Source organism: Sceloporus occidentalis, unplaced genomic scaffold (genome assembly GCF_023333645.1).
Source record: "Sceloporus occidentalis isolate IW3139 unplaced genomic scaffold, rSceOcc1.0.p SCAF_19, whole genome shotgun sequence".
Lineage (NCBI taxonomy): Eukaryota > Metazoa > Chordata > Lepidosauria > Squamata > Phrynosomatidae > Sceloporus > Sceloporus occidentalis.
The window spans coordinates 10,196,688-10,221,127 of NW_028316999.1; the positions used below are offsets into that span (position 1 = coordinate 10,196,688).

General features: G+C 36.3%; 1 protein-coding gene across 5 annotated transcripts in view; it reads left to right on the forward strand.

Moving 5' to 3' along the window:
- LOC149302383 (potassium voltage-gated channel subfamily KQT member 5-like) overlaps window positions 1-20,060 on the forward strand; it is a 274,371-nt gene extending 254,311 nt beyond the window's left edge. For 4 of the 5 annotated variants that reach the window (XM_089482467.1, XM_089482463.1, XM_089482464.1 and 1 more), the window contains 4 exons: window positions 7,090-7,198; window positions 14,785-14,916; window positions 15,607-15,733; window positions 19,113-20,060. In XM_089482467.1, the coding sequence (XP_089338593.1) occupies window positions 7,090-7,198; window positions 14,785-14,916; window positions 15,607-15,733; window positions 19,113-20,060 (1,316 nt within the window). The remainder of the gene's footprint in view (window positions 1-7,089; window positions 7,199-14,784; window positions 14,917-15,606; window positions 15,734-19,112) is intronic. The other variant, XM_089482466.1, reaches the window with a different exon arrangement.
- Window positions 20,061-24,440: the final 4,380 nt, after the last annotated feature.

The following is a 24,440-nucleotide window of genomic DNA, read 5'->3' on the forward strand; positions in this document are numbered from 1 at the left end:
TAACAGACCCCTAATAGCCTTGGTCCAGCCATTACCTCTACTAAACTTCTAGGTCATTGCCCCCCCCCCCAATTCAATTACTATTGCTTTGCGGAGCAGCATTTGGACCATAGGTGCAAAATTGTATTTAGCCAATGTAATACTTGTGAATTGGGATTAGTGCTAGAGGTACTTACCTTGATGTTTCTGTGTTTCCTTTTTTGTATTTCTTTTTTTTTTCTGCTGTTGAAAAAGGAAATATTTGCTGTGAAGTTTTTATTGTCTGAAAATAACATTGGAATTGCACTAGAGCTTGAAAAAAACTCAATTGGGAATACCCATAACGGTCCTTTTTTCTATGCTCAGGATGATTTTAGTCTGCAGGAGATGGAGCTGTCTCATGTCTCTTACAAGACAAAATCTCATACCCCTCCCAGAAGAAAATAACTAAAAAATACTTTTATTTTTGTGATTTGTGCGTGTGACTGTAAATCTATGGTTACCAAAGTCAATGTTTGAAAAGTACCATGCACCAAGTCCAAGATAACTCATGCTATTACAAATGGTACTAAAATATAGGGTATGCTATAAGGTAACATTAGACATATTGTGACTAGAATGAGATATTTGGCCAATAAACCCACTATGTAAGACTAAACGTGGATTTGAGGGAGTATAATTTCTGGAGAACATGCCTGATTATGACTGATTATTTTAAAACACGTAAGTGATCAATGCCAGACATCTAATTTTAAAATAGGTAGATTTTTTTTTAACTAGGGATGTATATGAGAATGTATCTTGCACAACTGATACACTAATATTGCAATCCTAAAAGTTTAAAAGAAAAGAAGTTAAAAGAATCATCTTGTCTAATAGGTTTCTCTATAGCCCACATAGACAGGGTGGCATTGGCTTTACCTCTGAGTCTGCCAATGTTAACACTTAGTTTCCCATTCTGTTTTGTGAATAACATCTTAGAGCTATACTATAGACAAGTATAGTTTAATATGCCAATATATCTTCCAGTAGCTTATAGAGTACCTCACTATAATAATGCTATTTACTTTACATCAGGGACTCCTAACTATGGCCTCTGCGCTACATGCGGCCTGCCACAAGTTTTTATGCACAGCAACTTGCCCAGCTGCAGGGCTGGACTGGTCTATGATATATCTACCATGGTCACAGGGGTTGCAATTGCGGCTGGGCCTGTCACTCCAGTGGAGCCCGGTCGACCCCTGCTGAGACTCTAATTCCAGTCGTCACTGCGTGGATCACGTAACCACAAGTTACGTGACTCTGCTGCATATTCCTGCCTTCCCACCCTGATCCAAAATTGTACAAAAGGGCTGATCTGACCAGAGAGAAAGTCGTCAGTGAGGTAAGGGGGTTGCAAGAGGGAGTTAGCGAGTGAGAGAGAGGGTAAGGGAGGATGGGATTATGTATGAATGTATGTATATATGACAATGTATGGATAAGTGAGTGTGTTAACATAAATATGTAAGCATTTGTGTGTGTGAGCATATATGTGTATGTGTGTAAGTGTTTGTGTATGTGTGTTTGTGTGCTAGCATGGATGTATATTTGTAAGGTTTTATGTGTTAGCATGGATGCGTATATGTAAGTGTTTGTGTGCTAGCATGAATGTGTATGTGTAATTGTTAGTGTGCTAACATGGATGTTTATGTGAAAGAGTTTATGTGTTAACATGGATATATATGTGTAAATTGTGTGATGGGGAGTGTGTGCTTAGCATGAATGTGTATATGTAAGTGGTGTGAGAGGGAGTGTGTGTTAGCATGGGTGTGTTAGTGAGTATGAGTTAGTGGAAGCATTTGTATGTGTGTTTGCGTGAGGGTGTACATATGTGTGCCAGTGCGCATGTTGGGGGGGCTGCGCATGACAGGAAACTTTGTTCTGCGTGACAACCGAAGCTGTATCCATTGAGTCACACGCAGCATATGCAGTGAGAGGAACAGACAGCGCTCATCACCACTTCATGATAACAAAATTTAATATTGGCACAGCATATGCTGGGAGAATCAGTAATTTATGACACTGGCTGAGACAATCAGGATTTTGTATATGGCACAGGCTGAGGCAATAAGGATTTTATACGGCACAGGCTGAGGCAATAAGGATTTTTATATGGCACAGGCAGGGGCAATGCAGATTTTATATATATATATATATATATATATATATATATGGCACAGGCTGGGGCAATCAGGATTGTTTTTAGATGGCACAGAAAGGGGCAGTCAGGATTCTATATATGATATAGGAAAGCTGTTTATTGACAAGTATGACGCAGGCAGGCTGTTTGGGGGTACTGACAAGCTGTTTTGGGACAAAGATGGCACATAGAAGCTGTTTGGGGGCACAGGCAAGCTGACACCTTACACATACATACATACATTCATACACACACAGAGACACAGCCACTCCAACACCATAAACTTGCACAAATAAACATACGTACACACCATCTCTAAACATGTGGTTGATTACACATACATATATGTTTGTGTTAAAATTGTTCATCTTGTTTAGATACTTATTTTAAAAAGTTACAGGCATTTTTGTATTCTGCATTCTGTATGTTTCTCACTTGAGCTACACCTGTAATTCTGGGTTTGCATTTGTTAATCGGTTGATCTCTGTTTCCATGTGGTTCTCATTTGATCTATAGCCACATTGCAGGATTTGCTCTTGTTATTTAGTTGATCCTTATGTTTCCACTTACCTCTCATTTGATCAGCAGCATGCAAACTGCAGAGCTGCCATTGACCTGAAACTGCAGGGCGCAGTGCACCTGCCAATGCTACCCCCCACTAAGTGCCAGCTTTCTTTGTAATTGTCACATTTCTCTTTTGTTCTGAATCATATCATGCTTATTACCTTGAAGAGAGTTTAGGTACATTTTAGAGACCTCTGGTTTAGATTATGATTTATGGTGCGTGCCTTTAAAGTGATCATGCAAGTTGTTTTCAGTGCGCAGATATCCTGCAAATGTTTACCTAAAAAATGGCTTATACTTGATTTGCTTAAGCAGCATAGATGAAATAGTATTATCACCTAATTCAGGAAGATTTAAATAATTTACATTATAATTTGGCCCCCTGCTGTTACCTTTGTAATTCAATTTGTTTAATTTCTTTATTGAAATAAGGAATAGAATTTGATATGGAGGCTGCTCACGACTGCCACATGTCAATGCAGTATCAAACCACAAGTACAGTGCTTGTCCTCATTAAAAACTTGTTTTTAGTGGTCACAGTTATATACCTATAAAATGACTTTGCTATATCCTGTCAGCTAGCACAAAGAAAGCAGAATGTGAACAAATGCTATTTGGAACGGACAAACAGATGGTTTCTAAAGCAATATAAAAATGATATCACCATGTGTAAGATTAGACTGGTGCGATAGTCCCACGGCTTGCAAACGTTTGTTGTCAAGAAACACTTAAAAACATTACTGAAAAAGGAGATGTTGGTAAAACCAGATACCAAGGGCATACATAAATTGTCCATTGCATATAAAATACAGCTCTAGTATATTTTCTAACCACACACTAATTGACTTCATCTACATCTGCAGATGAATAATTTAACCCCTTTTGGATGAAGTGTTGAGACAGGGAAAACTCACTCAATAAAAAAAATCACTAGAATAGCTCAAAAGAGTCTAAGCTATTTCTTATGTTTTGCTTATTCACCTGCAGATGCCATATAGTTGACATTACTAGGATGCAGAAAAAAGAATTAGGAAGACTTTATAGATCAAAATGATGTAGGCAGGTAGATTGCAGATTAGTACCAACCAGTAATGCATGTTTGGGTGTAAATTATGTAGATACTCATTTGGGTGTTCTGGGATTCATAGCTGAAGCATTAAGAGTTCATCTTGAAATATTGGTAAAGATGTTATAAGAAATGAGCACAATGGTTTTTGTTGTTTATGATTAACATCACAAACAAATATATTTATTAAGAAAAAGAGACACTTGCTTATAGGGCAACCTTTGATTGCTTGACAAATGGATTCTACCCTGCTTAGCATTTAAAGGCTTGTTATGATTATTTTTTATATGGTGCCACAATTATTACATCACTGTCTAAACTAAAGAGCGTTTGACTGGCAAGTCAAAGGAAGAGGGGATTCACCTCACAAGATCATAATCATAATTTTTGCACACCCCATCCCCTCTAGATTGTAGGCATACCTGAGAACTCTCTGGGTGAAGCTGTGGGTCACTAAGGGGAAACTCCTGGTCGTGGAAGCAGCATTGCCACACGCCACAGTCCTCACCCACTTCCCCATTAAAAATAGCATGTGTACTGCGATGTCAGTGGGACCATCCGCAACATCAGCGAAAACACCCATGATGTCAGCAGGACCGCTCTTACCCGCATCCCACAAGTGGGGAATCTGTAGTGCTTACTAAAAAGTTTGGTGGATTAATAGTCTGGGGCTGTTTTCAGCCCATTAGTTCCAGTGAAGGGTAATGTTAGTGCTACATCATATAAAGACATTTTAGACAATTGTATGCCTCCAGCTTTGTGGCAACAGTTTTGGGAAGGCATGTTCCAGCATTACTGTGCCCCTGTGCACAAAGCAAGGTCCATAAAGACATGGTTTAACTAGTGTAGTGTGGAGGAACTCGAATGGCCTGCACAGAGCTCTGACCTTTACCCCATTAAATACCTCTGAAATATATTTGAAAGCTGGTTTGCGAGCCAGGTCTTCTTGTCCAACATCAGTGCCTGACCTCATAAATTCTCTTCTGACTAAATGGGCACAAAGACGCACTCCAAAATCTTGTCGAAATCCTTTCCAGAAGAGTGGAGGCTGTCATAGCTGCAACTCCTTATTCATGCCCATGATTTTGTAATGGGATGTCTAAGAGGCTTTTGTAGGCGTAATAGTTAGGTGGCCACATGCTTTTGGTCATATAATGTAGCTAGTGCTACATAACTAAATATTGAACAAACACAAGTTTAGTTGGAGATGCTAGTTAAGATATTAGTTATGATATTGAAGATATTTTTAACTGAAGAGTTTAGGCCACCTAAGCGAAGCACATTATGTTTAATATTTAATTATGACAGGCATTCTTGGGCACATATGGAAATGCTAAAGACACTCTGTGTATCAAATTAACTTGTTCCCGTCCTTTAATTAGTCACGTTGTCCAACCGAGCCATTCTATTGTTTATCACAAGGCAGTATAGTAGGTAAAAGCTCACAAAAAATCCCATACAGGCTGAAAGTACAGACTTTAAATAATTTTGTTTTAATCTTATTGAGGATTTTTATATATATATATATTTATGCTTTGAAGTGAATATGATGCTTACTTTTTTTATAATTAGGATTAAAAGATAAGTTTTATTATTACAGACGGTGCCACTGCCTTTTAGGTGAAATAAGTTATACTACTTTCAGACTGCATGGGATTTTTTAGGGTTTTTTTATATAAATATGACGGCTTGAGGCAACTACAGTTGGAGTTATGGTCACTGGGCTAAAATAACATGTACAAATCTAGAAATTACTAATATTGAGCTGTTCGAAAACTTCATGTGAAAACTGTTCGGTTGCATGTGTGGATCAGAAAACTTCAGAAAAAAGAAAATTTAAGTGCATATATATTATATTTATTAATCTAAGTCAATATAAAAAATTACCATATGGAGGTAAACAAAAATAATACCATATAAGCACTAACTAATATCAATTTTATTTTTGGTGACAAAATCTGCTTTATGTTTATGTATAGTATGTGACAGTAACGTGATAAAAATTTGTTGCATTTCCGTAACTTTAAAAAGACATACATAATAGAATAAACCTGGCTTATAAAGCAAAATGTTATTAAACAATAGAAAAGTAGATTGTCCTGCTTAACCATTTATTATGATGATATGGACATACAAGATGCATACAAACTATTAATAGATATATCAAAATGATTAGGAAAATTGATGGATATAGGGATTGCTTGTGGTTTACCATTGGAAGAAAAAATAAAATGATTTTCATTTGTACAATTCTTATAAATTATACTACTATACTGGTTTGTTTAATTTCCAATAATATATTCAAAGCCAGTAGCCCACTCTGAATGCATCACTTCTTTCATTAAAAGAGCCAATAAATTACGCAACCTGTCTCAATCAAAGAGCCGCATGTTCCCATTTAGGACAATGTATGATGATGGCGTATAAGGGGCTGGGTACTTATTAATCCCAGTCAGGATTCTCTTTAAAGTAGAATTTACAATCTATTTTTAAGGGTGCTACATTAATTAAAGATTATGTATCAAACAGTAGATCCACCAATTCCCTGTAACTCCACTTCCGACTATACTTTAACCCATCTATTGTAAAGTATAGTTCTAAAGCCAACAAAGGCAGGCTTGGAGCCAATCCAAATTTCACAAATGGCCAGTCTGACTATATCTCATGTATATATTAAGAAAAACCTGTGGCACTAAAGGTAGGCCGGAAACAGACCCAAGTTCAAATCCCCATAAAGTGTTTTTATGATGCCATAATCTTGCAATCTCAATCTTAAATGCACACTCTAGTGACCCCAGGGTACTTTAACAAATCACCCCCCAATCAACGTTTTGCTTCACTGATTGGTTCCTTGACACAACCAGTGGCGGGAAAAGCCCTTTAAGTAACATTATATTGAAATGGGGAGAGCACAAAAATGTGAAGGTTAAAATGCATATGATGGCTTGAGTGTCCCCTAAGCACTTGCATACATAAGGCATCTGTGCAGTGATCACACAGATCAGACCTTCATTTACGAAACATTGTAAATATTCTGGTTTTCAAGTATTGTCTGGAGCCCTGTTCCAACAGCAATACATTTTTGTGCTAATTGCACAACTGTTCGTTAGTTGCTTCATTAACCTTTGAAATAAATGCACCCATTTATGGTAATGGCACTTAAGGTGTGTATTACACAAATTCAGTTGTTTAAAGAACATATTTTATAAACTATATCCTTTCCCTTTCTAAACCATTAAAGGATGGTGTTTTAGAAATTCCTACATGCATCTTTTCAATCAAGCCTGATTTTATCTTTTAGCTGACGTCGGCCTTGGAACAGAAGAAGCGCACGATGAAAAAGGGTGCCACTGTGATGTATCAGTTGAAGATCTAACACCTGCTCTTAAAACTGTCATCCGCGCCATCAGGTTGGTAAAAAATACACGCTAGAAAAATATTTGTAAAAATAACCCTTTTTTTGCTGCCCTCTCTTACTAGTTGTATGATCAATCTGGTAAAATATGTCTATAGGAAGCTATGAGACGTACAGATAGAACACATTACGTAATACTTAACATTCACTGTAGTTCCTCGATAAATAGTCTGACTCAGCAGAGGTTTCCAGGCTACTACTGCTGTGTTCCAAACTGTAACACATACCAAATTTAAATCCAAAAACAGCCTTTGTGTATTTTAATGTAATTAACGTAATTAACGCTGAAAAGTAGCTAACATGCATTTTTTACATAACGTAATATTTGTCAAATTTTCTGTTATTAAACATTTTTTTAAAACAACTTCAAATAGGAGGTTGTTTTAGTGCAGGAAATGATGTGAACATTACTTCCTCCAATTTGGGGAATCAAATCTTTACAATGAATTATAATATTGAAATAAGCTTTTTAACCCCTTAATGACAAAACATGCATTGTTTTCAATGGGTTTAGGGACCGCCCATAGGGGTTAACTATGGAACATTCCAAAATGTCTGCTTGCATTTGTTTTGTGTATTATTAGTATGCCCACAAATTAGCAAAGCAGCCAGTTTTTGGCTCTGCAGGTTACAGTAATTTTAATAACATATAGAAATAATATTTCCCATACAATACCTCTGCAAGAGCTATTGGTGGTGAAATTGTGAATTAACCTCAAGTTCCAGACAGTGTGGCAACTCTATACCCCTGATGTCTCCTGTACTTTGTGACCTAGTAAGGAGCAAGAGCTGTGCCTTTGTTTCTTCTTTGGTTCCCCATTTTTAAAACAGTCCCACGTGTAAAGTCTATATGTGTATAGTTGTACGGAAAAAAAAAAAATCTTTGCTAAGGAAATGTGAATCGCAATACTCCCCTGACCAGCAATAGAATCCTCCCTAGACAATACCATAACCATACAGTAAACGATAAGATGGGTTTGGACACCCAAAGAGATGACATCAAAACATTTTAGGACATTCATCTTAATACTAAAAATTCCAAAACAGCCACATTGAAAATACAATTGCAGCTTTTTAGTAAGGTTATCTAATTGAAACATATTGGCTACACGATACATAATTCAATGCATTCTCTTGTAGACATTAAATGGAATCTAATCATTAACACCAATTTCTCAACAACAGGAAATATTGGATCACAATTTCATTTATAATGGCTTATAGGCTAAACGTTTTCCTGAGAAAATATTGAGTCTAAATAACGAAAAGTAAAAATATTTATTTTTCAAAATGTTTTTTTTTTTAATAATCAAATAATTACATAAAACGGTTGGATAGCATTAAAATGCATAGAAGTGGTAAACGCAATTCAAAACTATGAATCCCTTACTATCTTAGGAAATAATATACAGATTTACGTGATAGAGATGCACACATGAAAAATATTTGTTTTATCTAAAGTTCTGTAAAGGGAAGAACCACATGCAGGTGGATAAATTAAAAAAAAAACTAATTTAATACAAGTTACCAAGCTTTTCAGACAGTATCCAAAGTAAAAAAAGGCACTAAGACAGAATGGAAAGGAGTAATTTGTATAGGTTTGCTAAATATATAAACCTTAAAGATTTGTCAACAAAGAGGTAGTTAAATACTTTAACAAAAAAAAACACCTTGGAACAGTAATTGGACTTAATTACAATGCATACATCCCATGTAGTGTAGAAATCATCGAGATCTGTCGGTTTGAGGTGTTCTTGAGATGTTCATTTCATGATCAATACAGATAGTCTCAGAGGTTAAATAACAGTAATGCCTAGCTGTGGACTCCAAGATCTGTTACCGCAGTTCAGTTAATCCCATATGAAAAATACTTCATATTAAAGGTGGTCTTGTTATCTGAACATAGATGTATGACTCCATTGATTCTCAGAGACATACCTAAGGAATCACCCTCAGCCACCCACTGCACTTTCTCCATCCTCAAACGGAGTTCTGGGATATGACGCCATATCCTGACACTCCATGGCTTGAAAGCATGCAGCACGCCTTAATAGCGCAAATGGGCTGGTTGGGGAGATCAGAGATCTCTCCTGTAACCCATTAAACAACAGCACACTAGGAGGCCTGATCACCCAAGAGGGCGATCTGCCACCTGGTGCTGCCCCCTAGGCTATAATATTTTGCTGCATGTACCCCTCAAAAATGAGTTGAAATTTGCAAAGGCACATAGTACACCTTTTTCTTTCTGTGTATTTCCCTCACAGGGCATTCTTGTAAAAAGTAATTTGTGTTTGAAAAGTTGTTCTCAGTAGGTTGAATTTCTTTGGTGATAAGACCATGTGAACAAGAATTATTACAAACAACCCCTAAATGTTGAGAAGTTCATTACATTCAATACATTCATGGGCCAATAGTAATGAAGTGTGTGATAGATTTGCTGGTTTTAATAAGTAACCAATGTAATCTAAAATGAAACTGATAATATAATTTTAAAAGTTAATACAATCTATATAACATACACATTTACAAAAAGGAAGAAACTTACTTAGTATGAGCATTCAATCAAATTACTCTGAGAATGAACAAGTTCATTCATTCATGTCCAAGCACTTCTTCACTCCTCCTAATTTGTTTTTAGCTTTTGGGGTTTAAAAAAATAAATATATAAAAATTAAAAAACAATTTTAATAATTCACACTAAATCTTAAATCATCAGAATACATCAGGAAAACATTAGAAATTCCTTCAGGGAAAGAGATGCCTTAATATTTGACGTTTGTGATCTAATTGTTGTTCCACGTACTGAAAACAACATATGTTATTCATACAGTTGCCAAGCAGCAGTATCAGTGAACATATTTTATGCCAGAGTTTCCCCACTGCAATTATTTTGCTACAAACATGTAGCACATGAATACACATGGCATTCCCAAAGATGTGTGTGTGTTACTGTACTCCAGGTGCACTAACCATGGGACTGGTTCTGATCCAGGTAAATACCTTTGGCAGAAGACCAGTAACACAGTATGCTTCAGCTTTATACAGAATAGTTAATCTGGGTCACTAATAAAAATCTTGTGGAAACGTATGACTGCTCATCCTGAAATGGGAAGCAGAGGTAAGAATCTCTATGGCTTTCAGCCGCGGAACTTCCAACATCGCATAGATCGCAAATGCAACCTGGAGTTCCGCCTATCAGCCTGCAGCTCTGCTCTCACCTCGGCTCCACAGTGCTCCTGCTCCAGCCCTCCCACTCTGCCAGCCACATCCTCTGCCTGGCTGAAATATTTGGAGGTCAGAGCAAATCTCTGTGAGGCTTCTTCTTTGTGTGAGCCAGTCAGAAGCTGCAGTGTGCATAGGGGTCACTGCTGGCTGTCTCACAAGGGTGGAGATTACCCCTGTGTGCCACTACTTCTGTGTCAGGTACATTACTTTAATTACATTACATTACTTTTAATAAAAAATTCTAATTTACATTTATTTACCTGCTGCTTGTGCCACGGTTTTAGTCACATAAACCTGCTCATCAGGACATATAGGGATTGTCCCAAAGAGCTTGCAATCTAACTTAACCTCTTCAATCCCAGGGGTTTTTTGTACCTCAAAGCCCGGAGCAATTTTGCCATTTTTGCGCTATGTCGGTTTAGCGTTTATTCTCCTTTCCTGTGAATAGTGTACCCATGTAAACTATATATTGTTTTTTCAAGGAGAGATAGAGCTTTCTTTTGATACCATAGTTGGATGATTAGCTGAAAATTTAGAATGAGAAATTTAGTAAAAACTAGCAAAGATTAGAAAAAAAACAATTTTTTTTTACATTTTCCCTCTGAATCCTCACAAAATTAGGTAAAGTGATGGAAAATCCCCTCCAAGTTTATCAATTCAGGTGTCCTGATTTCAGAAATACCTAATTTATATAGATTTTCCAGACTTTCCCAGCACCAGGGAGCATACTATAAGGTGTACAATTTTGTATAATTTTTATGCCTATGGCTTTACGGGTTTGGGGGTTGTGAACGGGGGCAGGAGGGTTATACTGGCTAGATGTTATGCTAGGGCAATGGGAAGTACGGTTTTTTAGTAATTTTTTTATTATCTTTTTTTATATATTTTTTATTTGAATTTTTTTACTTTTTTTTGTATTTTTTATATATTTTTTTTTACACAGAAATGGTTAGAGGTCCTCCTAGGGACCTCCTGAACATGCCAGTGATGTCACAATGACATCACAGCTCACATTATAATTTTTTTTGTATTATTTATATTATTATTTTAATTATTTATTTAATATTATTTTTTAAATGAATTAACACTTTTTTTCAGCTTTTCTCTTTCAGGACGGGAGGGGGAGTGAGAGACATGGTTTCTCCCCTCCCCGCGATCCCCCTGCACCGATCACACTGTGATCTCTATGCAGGTCCTCACAGACCTGCATAGAGATTGCAGCGTCTCTGTGCCTCATCGGAGGGCAGGATATCCCCGCAAGTCAGCAGTGACGCAACCCGGAAGGGAATGCCCGATCGTGCGTTTGAAGCTGCGCGATCACGCGATCGGGCAGTTAGCAATGTAACAGCTTACCGGCTTTCATGCCGTAAGCTGTTACAGGCGATCGGACAGCAGAAAGCCGGCGATGCCGTTTTTTAATAGGCTTTTTTGGACGTCCCGGTACGTCTATAGGGGAATGAAGGGGTTAAAGCGGAACTGTCACCTACTAACCTTTCCTCTTTTTGTTCTTCCTCTCTTCCTCTTCAGCAATCTGTTCTTCTTTTCTTCCTTTCTTCTTTCTTTTTCTTTAAACTATAAGACAAAGTAGGTACTACTTTGTCTTATGGGGACTGGTCACCTATTAACACCTTTTGACACAGGAAGTGAGCTCCCTGTGTCAAAATGTCTCCTTCTCTTTGAAGTATCCTGCGGTCTTGCAGGATCCTTCATAGACAGCAATGCTGAACTCTCGCACAAGATGGAGGCGCCCAGGAGGTACAGGATCGGGGTGGCCTCTCCCCCACGGCCACCAGACCCCCCGGACCTTGCCGGCACACCAAGGGACTTGAAGGTTTTACTTTGGCACGCCACTACCAAAAGGTTGCCTACCCGTACTGTATAGCATTATTTCATGCTGTATGTGTGCCATGCATCCTCTATGATATCATGTCAAAGTGAATGGTGATAAGTGGTGAGGGACAGCTGGAGCACTGCCTTGTTAATCCCATCTCATGCTTTATTTTCATAATTTGCACCCAGGTCTGCCTTTTATTCTATTATCAAACTCATACCCCCACAATAATTTTTCCCGTTAGTAGAGTCACATATTACCATCTTGCTTTATAATCATCTTTGAGGGGCTCTAAGGTGGTAAAGAAAATGTAACATTCAATATCTCTTGTAACTTTCGCCAGGTACCTGATCATCTGGCAATGATAGCACTAAGCTTCCAATTGAAAAGGACATATACTTTTTGTCAACTCATTAAATGCTTAAAAGCTCATGCAAATTACATCTGATTCGATAATCTGAGAGTTTTGCGTCATTGCAATTCATTAGTATTGTATGTCTTCTTCTTTTTTCCTATTAAATAATCTGGTTTCATTTTGCTTCTGAACCACTTAGTTTGTTTTGTACAGAAAAGAAACTGAATGGTCAAAGATAAGTATCTTTTGGATATTTTTACTCTGTTCTTTTGTAATAATAGGCAAAATTACATCAGACAGAGGCACAAAAAAATAAAGGAAATTTGTCCTAAAGATAGCTAAAGATAGCTATTAATAAATGTATAAACCAAACATTTTAGATGTGATAAAAAAAATTAAATATATATATATATATACCATTACATAAGTTATGGTGGTTAAAGGTGATGAGAATGGTATTTCTCGTGCTACCCCAAGCCTCAAGTATTAAGCCAGTATCCCAACCTCATGCTGACAAGTCCCATTAAGGATGAAACAGCTGTCCATGAGTGGTGATCTGGCTATTGTACCTCTTCCCGAGTTTTGTCTAAAGGCTGTCCTGTACAGCGGGCAATTACTTTCAAGGGATCCATGTATAACGTGGATATAGACAAAGGTGATAATTGTTAACCTTATTTGCATGTGCCTACCCAGAATCCCTTGTGGTTGTGGCAGCACCATGAGATTTCTGAGGGAAAAACAAGCCTTCTGGCTTGTCTGCTGTCTGTAGATGAGTGTTTAATTATTTTGCTATATCGATCTATGTGTATATATATATATATATATATATATATATATATACACACACACACACACCTCACTTAGTAAAGAAAATACAAAAAACAAAAGGGTCATCCACTTATTTTAATATAATGTTTTTGCCTCCTCCTTATCTAGTCATTATCAGTGATATCTGGAAGTTATAAATACTGTCTGTACCTATGTGTAAAATGAATACTGCCTAAATATAAGACTGCTATTTTTATTGTGGTCAAAACTCTTCAAGGCCCAGGTGTTAATACAGTAACCTCATTGTCAGAGCAAAATAAGCACCTGAGGAAATAAATTGCAATTGCACCTCTTTTTGATCTTATGTAAATAACATGCTGAGACAGATAAGTTGCACAGCTCAGCCCTACTCGAAGCAGAGGCCCACTGACTTTACTCATTCATAATGCATGGTAATAAATTGAAATTGCTAATTCTCCCGCAAACTTCTGCTTAGTGAATGTATACAAAATGTATGTATCTCAGACACACCTAATTTACAGTATATTACATTATGTATACTAGCTACTACACCACTTTCTCTGGTTATTATGTTACCTAAATGTGTATAACTGTGCCATAGTAACTACAATTTTACAACTTTACAAGAAAAAGAAAAGATAATTGTGAACTTTCCACATGATCCCATCTTTAAATTGGATTGCTAAAAAGAGTGACCCTGATCCCCAAAATTAAAAAATGACTACCATTTTAATGTAAAGCTGTATTTTACTCAGATTGAGTTTTTGTAAGTAATTTTAAAGTAACATTCAAATTATAATAAATTGTTAGGCAACAGCCAATAGACAAATTACATGGTGATTAAACAAAGTGGCTTGATTTCTTATGTGTGGTTCTTTTCTGCCCTCTGGTGGCTTATTTTTCAAGAGTATTACAACAAATTAGTTTGTTAAAATGTGAATATATAATGGGAGTGGACAGGATGCAATATCAAAATCCCATAGTGAATAAACTCATGTCTTAATCAACCAGTGGGGCACAATATGGTAATTCATGTGTATGGTGCAAATGATTTCATTAGACATCAGGACTTCATTGGCTCTGCCATTAAGAATTATGATGTGTGATGTGTGATGTTTATGCCGTGAAAACTACCCAAAATATCATGACTGTCTACAGAGACCTTCAGGTCAGCACATGAAGTTTATTGAAGCAATATGAAATAAAACACACCTTTCTTCAGTGTTAAAGTACATTGCTGCATACAGCAATACCCACAGAACAATATTTATTCTCAAACTAAGTACGGTAGTTTCTGTGTGCAATTTACTATGAACATGTTGTATTGTTGGATACAAAAATGATGATTATTTTCTTTTAACAAATATTACTCCTTGTACAGGATTATGAAATTTCACGTAGCAAAGAGAAAGTTCAAGGAGACTTTAAGACCGTATGATGTGAAGGATGTCATCGAACAATATTCTGCTGGTCACCTGGATATGTTATGCAGAATAAAGAGTCTTCAAACACGGTTGGTAGAGGTTTCTTATGTAACCAGTAAAACTGGTGAGGTTTTTAAACTAGGTTACTCATGTGACTTGTTGTGATCATCACTGAGTACTTAAGAATTGTTCAGTGGCTCATTGATTTGGCATTAAAAGGGTTAAGCTATTGTTTAAGCTGTATTTTTGTGATTGTGTTTATGAGAAACAGTACATTTATTTACATATTTTTAATGATGATACATTCTCAGGGCCCATTCTGCAAAGATATGTGAAGCCATCCAATCTCATTTTCAGAAACCATGGTCCATACAAATATATATATATATATATATATATATATATATAAAAAAAGACCAAAAGCTAAAAAAAACTCCAACACAAATATCTAAGTAATCAGTCTGCACCCAATGACATTGGATTGTTAGAGTATCTATATACTCTTGTGTACCAGTTGTTTAGAGGCCTTGAATGGGCCCATTAGATTTACATGGTGTCCAAAGACTTGAATGTCTAGTCTGTTAAGTGAACCCGTAGTGAATAGACCCACATGGGCATGTTGTAATATTTGCCTATAAATGCCAATTATAGCTGAAAACCCAAACTTTGAAAATTCACATTTCAATATTTATGGTTTGGTGGCAAAGCCCTACATGCATTTTACATTTATGCTATTTACATTTGAATGTTTGTTTTTTCTTCTTTCTTTCTTTCAACAGAGTTGACCAAATACTTGGAAAAGGTCAAATAACAACAGACAAGAAAAGTCGTGAAAAGAATGCCTCAGAAATTGAGATAACTGACGACCTTAGTATGTTGGGTCGTGTTGTTAAAGTTGAGAAGCAGGTATGTATGCTAAAATGTTATGATCAATTATAAAGTGGTTATTCCTAATAATCTAAAATGTTTAATTAAAGTGTATCACTAACAAATTATATGATACCATAAAGATGGTATCCTAGGAATAATATGTATTTATATATTAGGAGTTAATTACTTCAAAGACATGGTTCACCTGATATCAAAGAGTTCAATTAACTTAATTTGCTAGTGTGGTCTAGTTTAACACAGAAAAGCATAAGAATAAACAGTGAGCAAAATAAACACAACTCTGAATCCCCTTTCTGATTCTTTGGGGCATCCTGAAAAAAAGCTTATCCGGAGAAGACAAAGTGAGTGCTACCATCAGTCCTGTGTCATGAGAGCAGTAAGGCATCCTGAGACCATTCATGTGTTGGGTGGCTTCTCACAATTTTGCCTAAGAACACAGCCATGAATAAAGAATGGTACCTTCAAGAGTAACTTCTCCCAACCATGCAAGTTTGGTGACGAACAATGCCTTTTCAAGAGCACCTTTGAGAACTTGTGGTCAATCCTCAAGATGCAGGTGGACAAACAAAAACCCACAAATTTTGACAAACTCGGAGCATTGATTATGCAAGAATGGGCATTTGTGAATACCAATACTTGTGTCATTCTCAAAACTTTTAGCCATGACTGTACATGGGATTCACATTTCTGTGTGGAACTTCTGTTTGTAAATTCCAACATAACATAAAGTAAGATCATATAAAAGGCATCGTGATTCAAAGCATTGGCAACAAAAAGTCGTATTACCTGTGCACAGGAAGCATGCAGGTCAGAATTGGTGTATCAGGGAATTTAACACTTTAGAGGTGGTATAGAGCAAGAGGATATGGATTTATTGACATAACAGTACTGATTGGCAAATCAAGGAGCTCACTAAGATAGACTGCATTCCTACAAGAATGTGTGAGTATTTTACAGGCTTCATTACTAAATAAGAGTGGTGATACAGATACAACCCATCCCCTTCATACACATGTAAATGGAACCATTGTTATGTGATGATGGATCAGTTGGTGCAGATGATACGATTTGTACTAAATTGTTTGGCCAAGGAAGCTTTTTTAGGGTCAAATCAGATGTTTACTGCAGTTGTTTCATACAAAGTTTAACCAGAGAGAAGCAACAGTTGTAGGTTTTGAAAAGATGCATTTCATGACCAGGGGAAAGTATGCCAAAAGTTCTCTGTTAGGAGGGTATTTATTGCAATGAGCAGTACCAATGGAAGCAAATGGAACAGGTAACTCTGGATGCAGCAGAACATTGTGTAAAAAGTAAAAGAAAGTTTGTAACCTGGTGAATTTTTTCACATAGTCCTTTGAGCCAAAGTTGCTGGGTACAAAAGTTGTTATCCCAGGAGCTGGACTACACTTTTCATCTGATGAATGTGTCCTGGCTGCTACACCAGCGAGGGTAAGGTTAACCCTATGTGACATTTATGATTAAATTATTCAAGGAACACACCTTTGGGTCAACTACGAATTCACATACCTTTAAAAATCCTCAAGTGGCAAAATACCACACTTTATGACCAAAAGTATATGGACACCCCTCCTAATTACTGACAAATAGGTTGTACTGAAGAGCTTTGTTATTTTTAACATGGCACTGTCATAGCCATCTTTGCCACAAGTCAGTTCATGAAATCTCTTCCCTGCTAGATCTTCCCTGGATATTATTTTAATATGGCAGTGTCTAGGAATAGCAGCACCTCAGCCACAAACAAAACACGGCTGCTAAGGGCTGAAGCCCTTAGCGCATAACAATCACCTGTCGCATCACTCACTACCAAGGTCCAAAGAGCCTCTGGAAGTAACATCAGCACAAGTTCTGTGCATTGGAAGCTCTGTGAAATAAGTTTCCATGGCCGTGCAATGCCAAGCATCAGCTAGAGTGGCGTAAAGCACACCACAACTGGACTCTACCAGGAGAACACTACCTACTGGAATACATAGTGCCTAGTTTGGTGGAAGACGCCTTTGAAGGGTAATGTTAATGCTACAGCATACAAATATATTTTAGACAATTGTATGCTTCCAACTTTGTGGCAACAATTTCAGGAGGGTCCTTTCATGTTCCATCATGACTGTGCCCTTGTGCACAAAGAAAGGTCAATAAAGACATGAACTGCATGAGTGTCCTGCACAGAGCCCTGACCTTAGCCCCACTAAATACCTTTGGTATGAATTGTAACACCAATTATTAACCAGGTCTTCTTGTTCAACATCAGTGTGCAACCTCACAAATTCCCTTTTGGCTGAATGGGCACAAATTCCCACAGCCCCCCTCCAAAACCCTGTGGAAAGCATTCCCAGAAGAGTAGAGGCTATTATAGCCCCAAACGGGACAAGTAACTCCATATTAATGCCCATGGTTTTGCAATGGAATGTCCAACAAGCTCATATACACTATATAGACAAAAGTATTGGGACACTTGACCATTACACCAACCGGGACTTTGATGTCATTGCATTCTAAATGCATAGACATTAATGCACGTCGAGCAGAATCATTTTGGACACTATTTTCTTTTAGTTTTTGTTCAGTTTGTTTTCAGGCAACATATTTTGTTTCCTGGCCATTCACCTTGGATGAAATGCAGGGCCCTTTTTTATTCGGAATGATATTTGGGGTAGGAGTAGGAGTAGGTTCCTGACACCTTCTTGACTCACTTTTCATTTTACATTTTTTTTTAAAAAGGTTCCTTTAGAGTTAGGACGGTCAAAGAGGTGCAGCATCAGCAGTAGTAGAGCACTGGCAATGATTGGGCAAAAATGTACACAGAAACACCCCAAAAACTTATAAAAATTCCACAGAAAAGTGGAAGCTTTTATAGCTGCAAAGGGAGAACCAACTACATATTAAGTTTTAACATCTATATATTTTGAATGTGATGTTATAAAAGTCCCTGTAATCGTCAGGTATCCCAATACTTTTGTCAAAATAGTGTATGTTAATGTGTGTGTGTAAGTATCTTAGTATGTTATTGTGTGTGAAAGTTCATTAGTATATTAAGTATAATGTTTAACTAAAAAGAAAAATGCAGTATTTATTCATGTTTTGTACCACAAGAATGTTCTAACCCATGCTTAAAGAAACTCAATTCTAAGGATATTTGCTTAATTAAGGTCAAATGATAAATGTATCAAGAATGTTAAATTGGTTGCTATAGAGATAAGACCATTTTTCGCACCCAATACCAGATTCAGTTATTAAATGCAAACTTGAATTTAACAACTGTGCTGATACAAGATTGTCTATGAAAAAGTTAACTGTTATTTGTATTTAAAAAAGTTAGAGACACTTATTCTTGGTATACAAATCTATTTTACTAATACATTTATCCTCTCATCTACAGGTACAATCCATTGAGTCAAAACTAGATAGCTTACTTGATATCTACCAACAGGTCTTAAAGAAAGGATCTGCCTCAGCACTGACATTGGCATCATTTCAGATGCCACTCTTTGAATGTGAACAAACATCAGATTATCAAAGTCCCATAGACAGTAAAGATTTGTCCCATTCTGCACAGAACAGTGGGTTTATAACCAGGTCATCGAGTGCCAACATCCCTCGTGGGTTACAGTTTGTACTAACACCAAATGAATATAATACTCCTGCTTACTATGGATTAAGTCCAACTACACAAAGTCAAGCAACACAAATGTCAGCAAATCCCAATGACGGACCTGCAAAAGTGATTCCCAACAGCGTATCAAACCAAATAAGCCAGGCATCAAAACCAACAGCACCAACAACATTACAGATACCTGCTGTTCCATCCTTGAAACATATCAACAGACCAGAACCTATTCACATAATTCCTGTGACTACAAAAGAAGATATTTGTGATGTCACCTCCTGCCTTGTTGCCTCTAAAGAAAGTGTACAGCCTCCACAACCCAGTTTAACTAAAAATTTTGTAAGAAGGAAAAGCCTTGATGCAAGTAGTGGGGTATTATCTTCAGTTCCATTTATACATAAGGATTTGGGGAAATCAATTTCTGTACAAAATCTGATTCAATCCACAGAAGAACTTAATGCACAGCTATCATACAGTGACTCAAGTGTCTCTAGAGGAAGCCAAGAAATATACCCAGAATGGAGGGAATCAAAGCTTTTTATAGCCGACGAAGAACTGGAGACAGATAATGAGACTGGAGATGTTATATCTCAGTCTACAGAGGATACCAATTTGTTATCGGACTCTTTGAGGACTGGAATACCAAGATCATCTCAAAGCATCTGCAAAACAAGGGATGGTACAGAAACACTTAGCCCTCCTCATGCTAAACACAAATAACATTTGGATTTATTTATTATTACTTTCATAGGCTTAAAGATCCTTAAGTCATACATATCATTGCATGAACTATGTTGAACGCCCTTAAAAACATTATCAGTTAGAACAGGGAATAATTGGAAAGGCAGTTCTGTGAGCCCTAGTTGCATGGAAATGCATGTTTTAATGAAGGTTACAGACCATAAAAAACAATATACACAGACACACGCACCCAAATTAATGGTACAGAAAGCAAGTGCAGATTGTAAAGCACTTTGAATCTAGATATATAAACCTGTTCAAATTAAATATAAAGTCATGTTTACAAAATAAATTGTTACAGCTGCTAGCAAGGTAACACAGAAAGTAGTAACATAGGATTTGAACTGCTGCTAGTTATAGAGAGATATACACATCAAGTCAATTCAATTCTTTTAATACTCACATAATATGAATGTTGATTTCTGTATATTTTTGGTGAATTAGTGTTGTGACACAAAAAAAATGAGAAAATTGGCACATTTCTTTTGGGTTGCTCTTTATAAAGAGAACATTCTTTTGCTAAAATAATTTATTACACATGAAAAATCACTGCAGTCTTAACCGTACTCAATGCTGTAAACACTATTGTGAAGGACTTGAACAGTTTACTATGAAATAAGTTCTGCCTCCATATTTCCTTTAAAGAAGTATTCGTGTATGTTCAATGATAGCCTTGTTATGTGAACGTACTTACATACTGTATATTGTACATATGGTGTCCGTGTCTATAAAATGTACGCAATAGGGATATCATTTCAGAAAAAAAGAGAGTGAAGCAAATTATGTTGAATCAGTCTATTGCATTTTATTGTAATACATATAATGATCAGTGGTTTTAGACCAAGATGTTTTCATACTTATTTAATGCATTTCACATCAGGGTTTGGAGGACCATCCTTCTTTTCCTCCTGAAATGATGCCCCTAATTGATGAATAAATAGCTGTGTGTTACATATCAGACACAAGGAACAAATCGTGGATTATCTATTCTGAAACATGTCTGAAGCACAATTAGCCAATCACTGTTTGCCATGTCATATGTCCTTGGTTTTTCTGTAAGATTTGTAAAATGTCAGTATGACCATTTTACTAATCATTTTTGTGACATTGTTTTCTCAACATCTCAGCTCACTAAGAAATAACTTATTTTGAATGTTTGCATTTATTTAGCCAAATAACTACTCTGTAAATTGAAAAGTATTGTACAATGTATACATTTATATAGTTATTTTCCATTTATTTTTTATTAATAATGTTTCATGTGCCTTTATTTCATGGGCCAGATCTCATATCTCCTAGGTCTGCATTTTTGGTTAATTCTCTCCTTTATTATTTCAAAGAAAACATTTGTTTCGGTTATTTTGCTTCCCTTTTTCAGTAGACTGAGCAGGTACTGTTTAATGATTTTCTTCTGATAATTTATCACACACAACTTGGTAATACTGTATTTGCCTTAAACAAAATGCTTGAGAGCTTGAAATTTCTTAGTTTTAACTTAATTTATTTAATACAATTTTGTGCACATATCTGGGCACTTCTATAAATCATGGATGAAAATATACAATATTTTAAGTTCAAAATTATAATAAAAAAGGAACATGTTTTAAGTTACTCAGTTTTTAAAATATTGGTAAGTGTGTTCCGTAATATTATTTTGGTGTGGAACTGAGTTATACTTCTTCAAAGTGGCATATTTTAGATAAAAAAAAAACAAACATACATATAAATCTAGCTGTACACTCTATTGTAGTGCTAATAGGACAAATGCATTACCATAGAAAACAAGGATTGTAAAAATGGAGAGGTTCTTTATTCACAAAGGTTGGTTCATATACTATAAGGTGTACGGTAATTAAATAACAAATCCAAAATTAATTTAATATTAGATCACACCCATATTTCATTTCATCCCACCCCAATTTCCTACATAATTAGTAGCAAATCATAAAACCTTAATTCATTCTCTAAAAGTACAATTTCATCGAAAAAGCTGCATTCTAAAAAGTCCCAAAATGTCCAAACACAAAGAGAGAGAGAGACTATCACCCAACTGCATGCAACATGGAGCCGCAAATCCCAGTGAAACTCCCAGATTTCTCAATCGTATCTTCAAGTCACAATTCTTAATCCACTGGACACAGTAATCGCAATCAAACAGCTGTATCAGCTAAAGTTCATCTGATATCCATGTATATTAGTGTAAAGAAAGCATGTTTTGATCTCACCCAATTTGCTTAATTTACACGTATACCAGACAGAGCCAAATGATTTCATCATCAGTATAAAAAAAGCATTCTGCTCTAAAGAATGTCACTCTAGGCTATGCGCTTAAATCTTTAAGAAGCCCGATTGTCACAACTCCGGGTGCTAGGTCAGGTAGGAGTCTCCATCTTCTACAAACTAGGAAGTCTTGCATGTGTTGGGGATTTCTGGAATGTTGGTGTCTGAGAACCATCAACTGAACAGCATTCTCTTGAAATCTATTCTATCTTTTTTGGGACTAGGAGGAACCCGACTTGGCACAGACCGCCATGGTGTTAATGGGCCGGTTTAGGATATCTGTGCTCTCTGCTTTATCTGGCTCATGGAGTAGCGGAATTGTAGTGGAATTGTTGTACGTCAGAGGGGCTGCCACCTCCCTGGGCCTTTTGCCCTATAAGACATCACTAGAGGGGTTTTAACCACAAGTTCTTGGCTGTCCTGACAGAGGATTTGGTGGCTGCTGGTATCTTATATTTCAATTAAATGTGGACAGTGGCAACTTACTCTTTGTTGAGCGGTATACTGCTCATATGTTTTGCGTGGAAATTAGACCCTTGGGGTAGCTGTATTCTTCTCTTCCTGGATCTAGTTCCTTGAAGTATATATGTGTTCAATGGAGGCATAGAAGGGTAAAAATTATATGTTTAAAAGATATTAAAAAAAAATGTCTTCAATATGAAAGTGCTTTCATAAAGCTGCAGACTTGCATAAATAAATATATATATTTATAAATTAAATAAACAATCAAATAAAGAAAAATAAATAGAAAGTCTCTCAAGGTCCACTCTGATCCTCCTTATACAAGTGAAAAGAGTGAGTTGCCATTGAAATAAAAAAAAAGTGTTAACTATTTTACACTATTCTGTTTTTTATATATACATTCATATGGCGTTGTATATTTGGAATTTGTAAGGCGCCAATTCTTTTATATTTAACACTTTTTATATTTAACACTTGGGTGTTAGAAGTGCACTATCCTAAATTGTATTTATTTGTCTATATTTCTGGTTGAGACAACTAGAGGGAGGGTGCAGCTGGTGTGGCGAGAGGCGCAGTGCACACGACACAAATTTTTCTTGCAATAAAATAATATTTATATTTCAAATATAGATATTCGTGGCAAATGGCAAATTTAATAAACTATACAATCATACAAAGTAGACTTGGGTGCCAGTGGAAAATTCATGTTTGTTTTTGTGGGAACAATTTTCTTCGTATTCAATGAAATTCGTCTGTCTCATTTTTGTTTTCGGAAATCCCAGTCGTCCAAACGGTTGCCATGGAAACAAGAAATAAACGAGTAGAAGAAGTTGAATTAAACTGGCAAGATTCTCCTCCTCTTAATGTAGTTAAAATGGCGGCGACGAACAAATGAACGAATGAACAAAGTTCGTATTGCTCAAATTCGTTTTTCGCTTCTTACGTCCAATGTTGCATTCATTTGTTCAGAATTCAGACGAATGGAAAAAATGGTAAAATTCGGCATGCAAATCTATTACAAAGATTATAACTAAAAAATGATAAACATTTGCTACCCCAATGTATTAAATAAAAAATGAATTTACGTAGCAAGCCAATGTCCAGTCATAATGACATTTCATTAAATACATAGCTTTATCATCTTAAAACAATAATACCAAGAAAAATTAGTTATGCCACAAGTAAATCAATAATCAATCATATTGACACCTGCCAAATAAACCCACTGAATTTCAGCTAGCAGTAACCCAATATGTTTAGTAGTATAACAATATGTTATCTTCTCATACATTTGCTTGACTTCAAACTCAACAGCCTATTCTCCATGATTCATACAACAGTAATATGCAATGAACTAAACAATACAAATAAGAACAAATATGTCTTCTATCATGCATCATGTATCATATCACATTTGGACTGCAGATAGAATTAGATCTGAATATACTATCATTATGTCACACAGTAACACATCTTAACAAATGCAGTTCACTTCATATAACTTTGCCTGAGTAATTACTACAGCCTATCTATGTTATAATTAAGAATTAATGTGTGACTGGAGAAATCAAAAGCATACTTCTGGTCTAATTTTTTTCTGTTTAATTTTAACAGTTT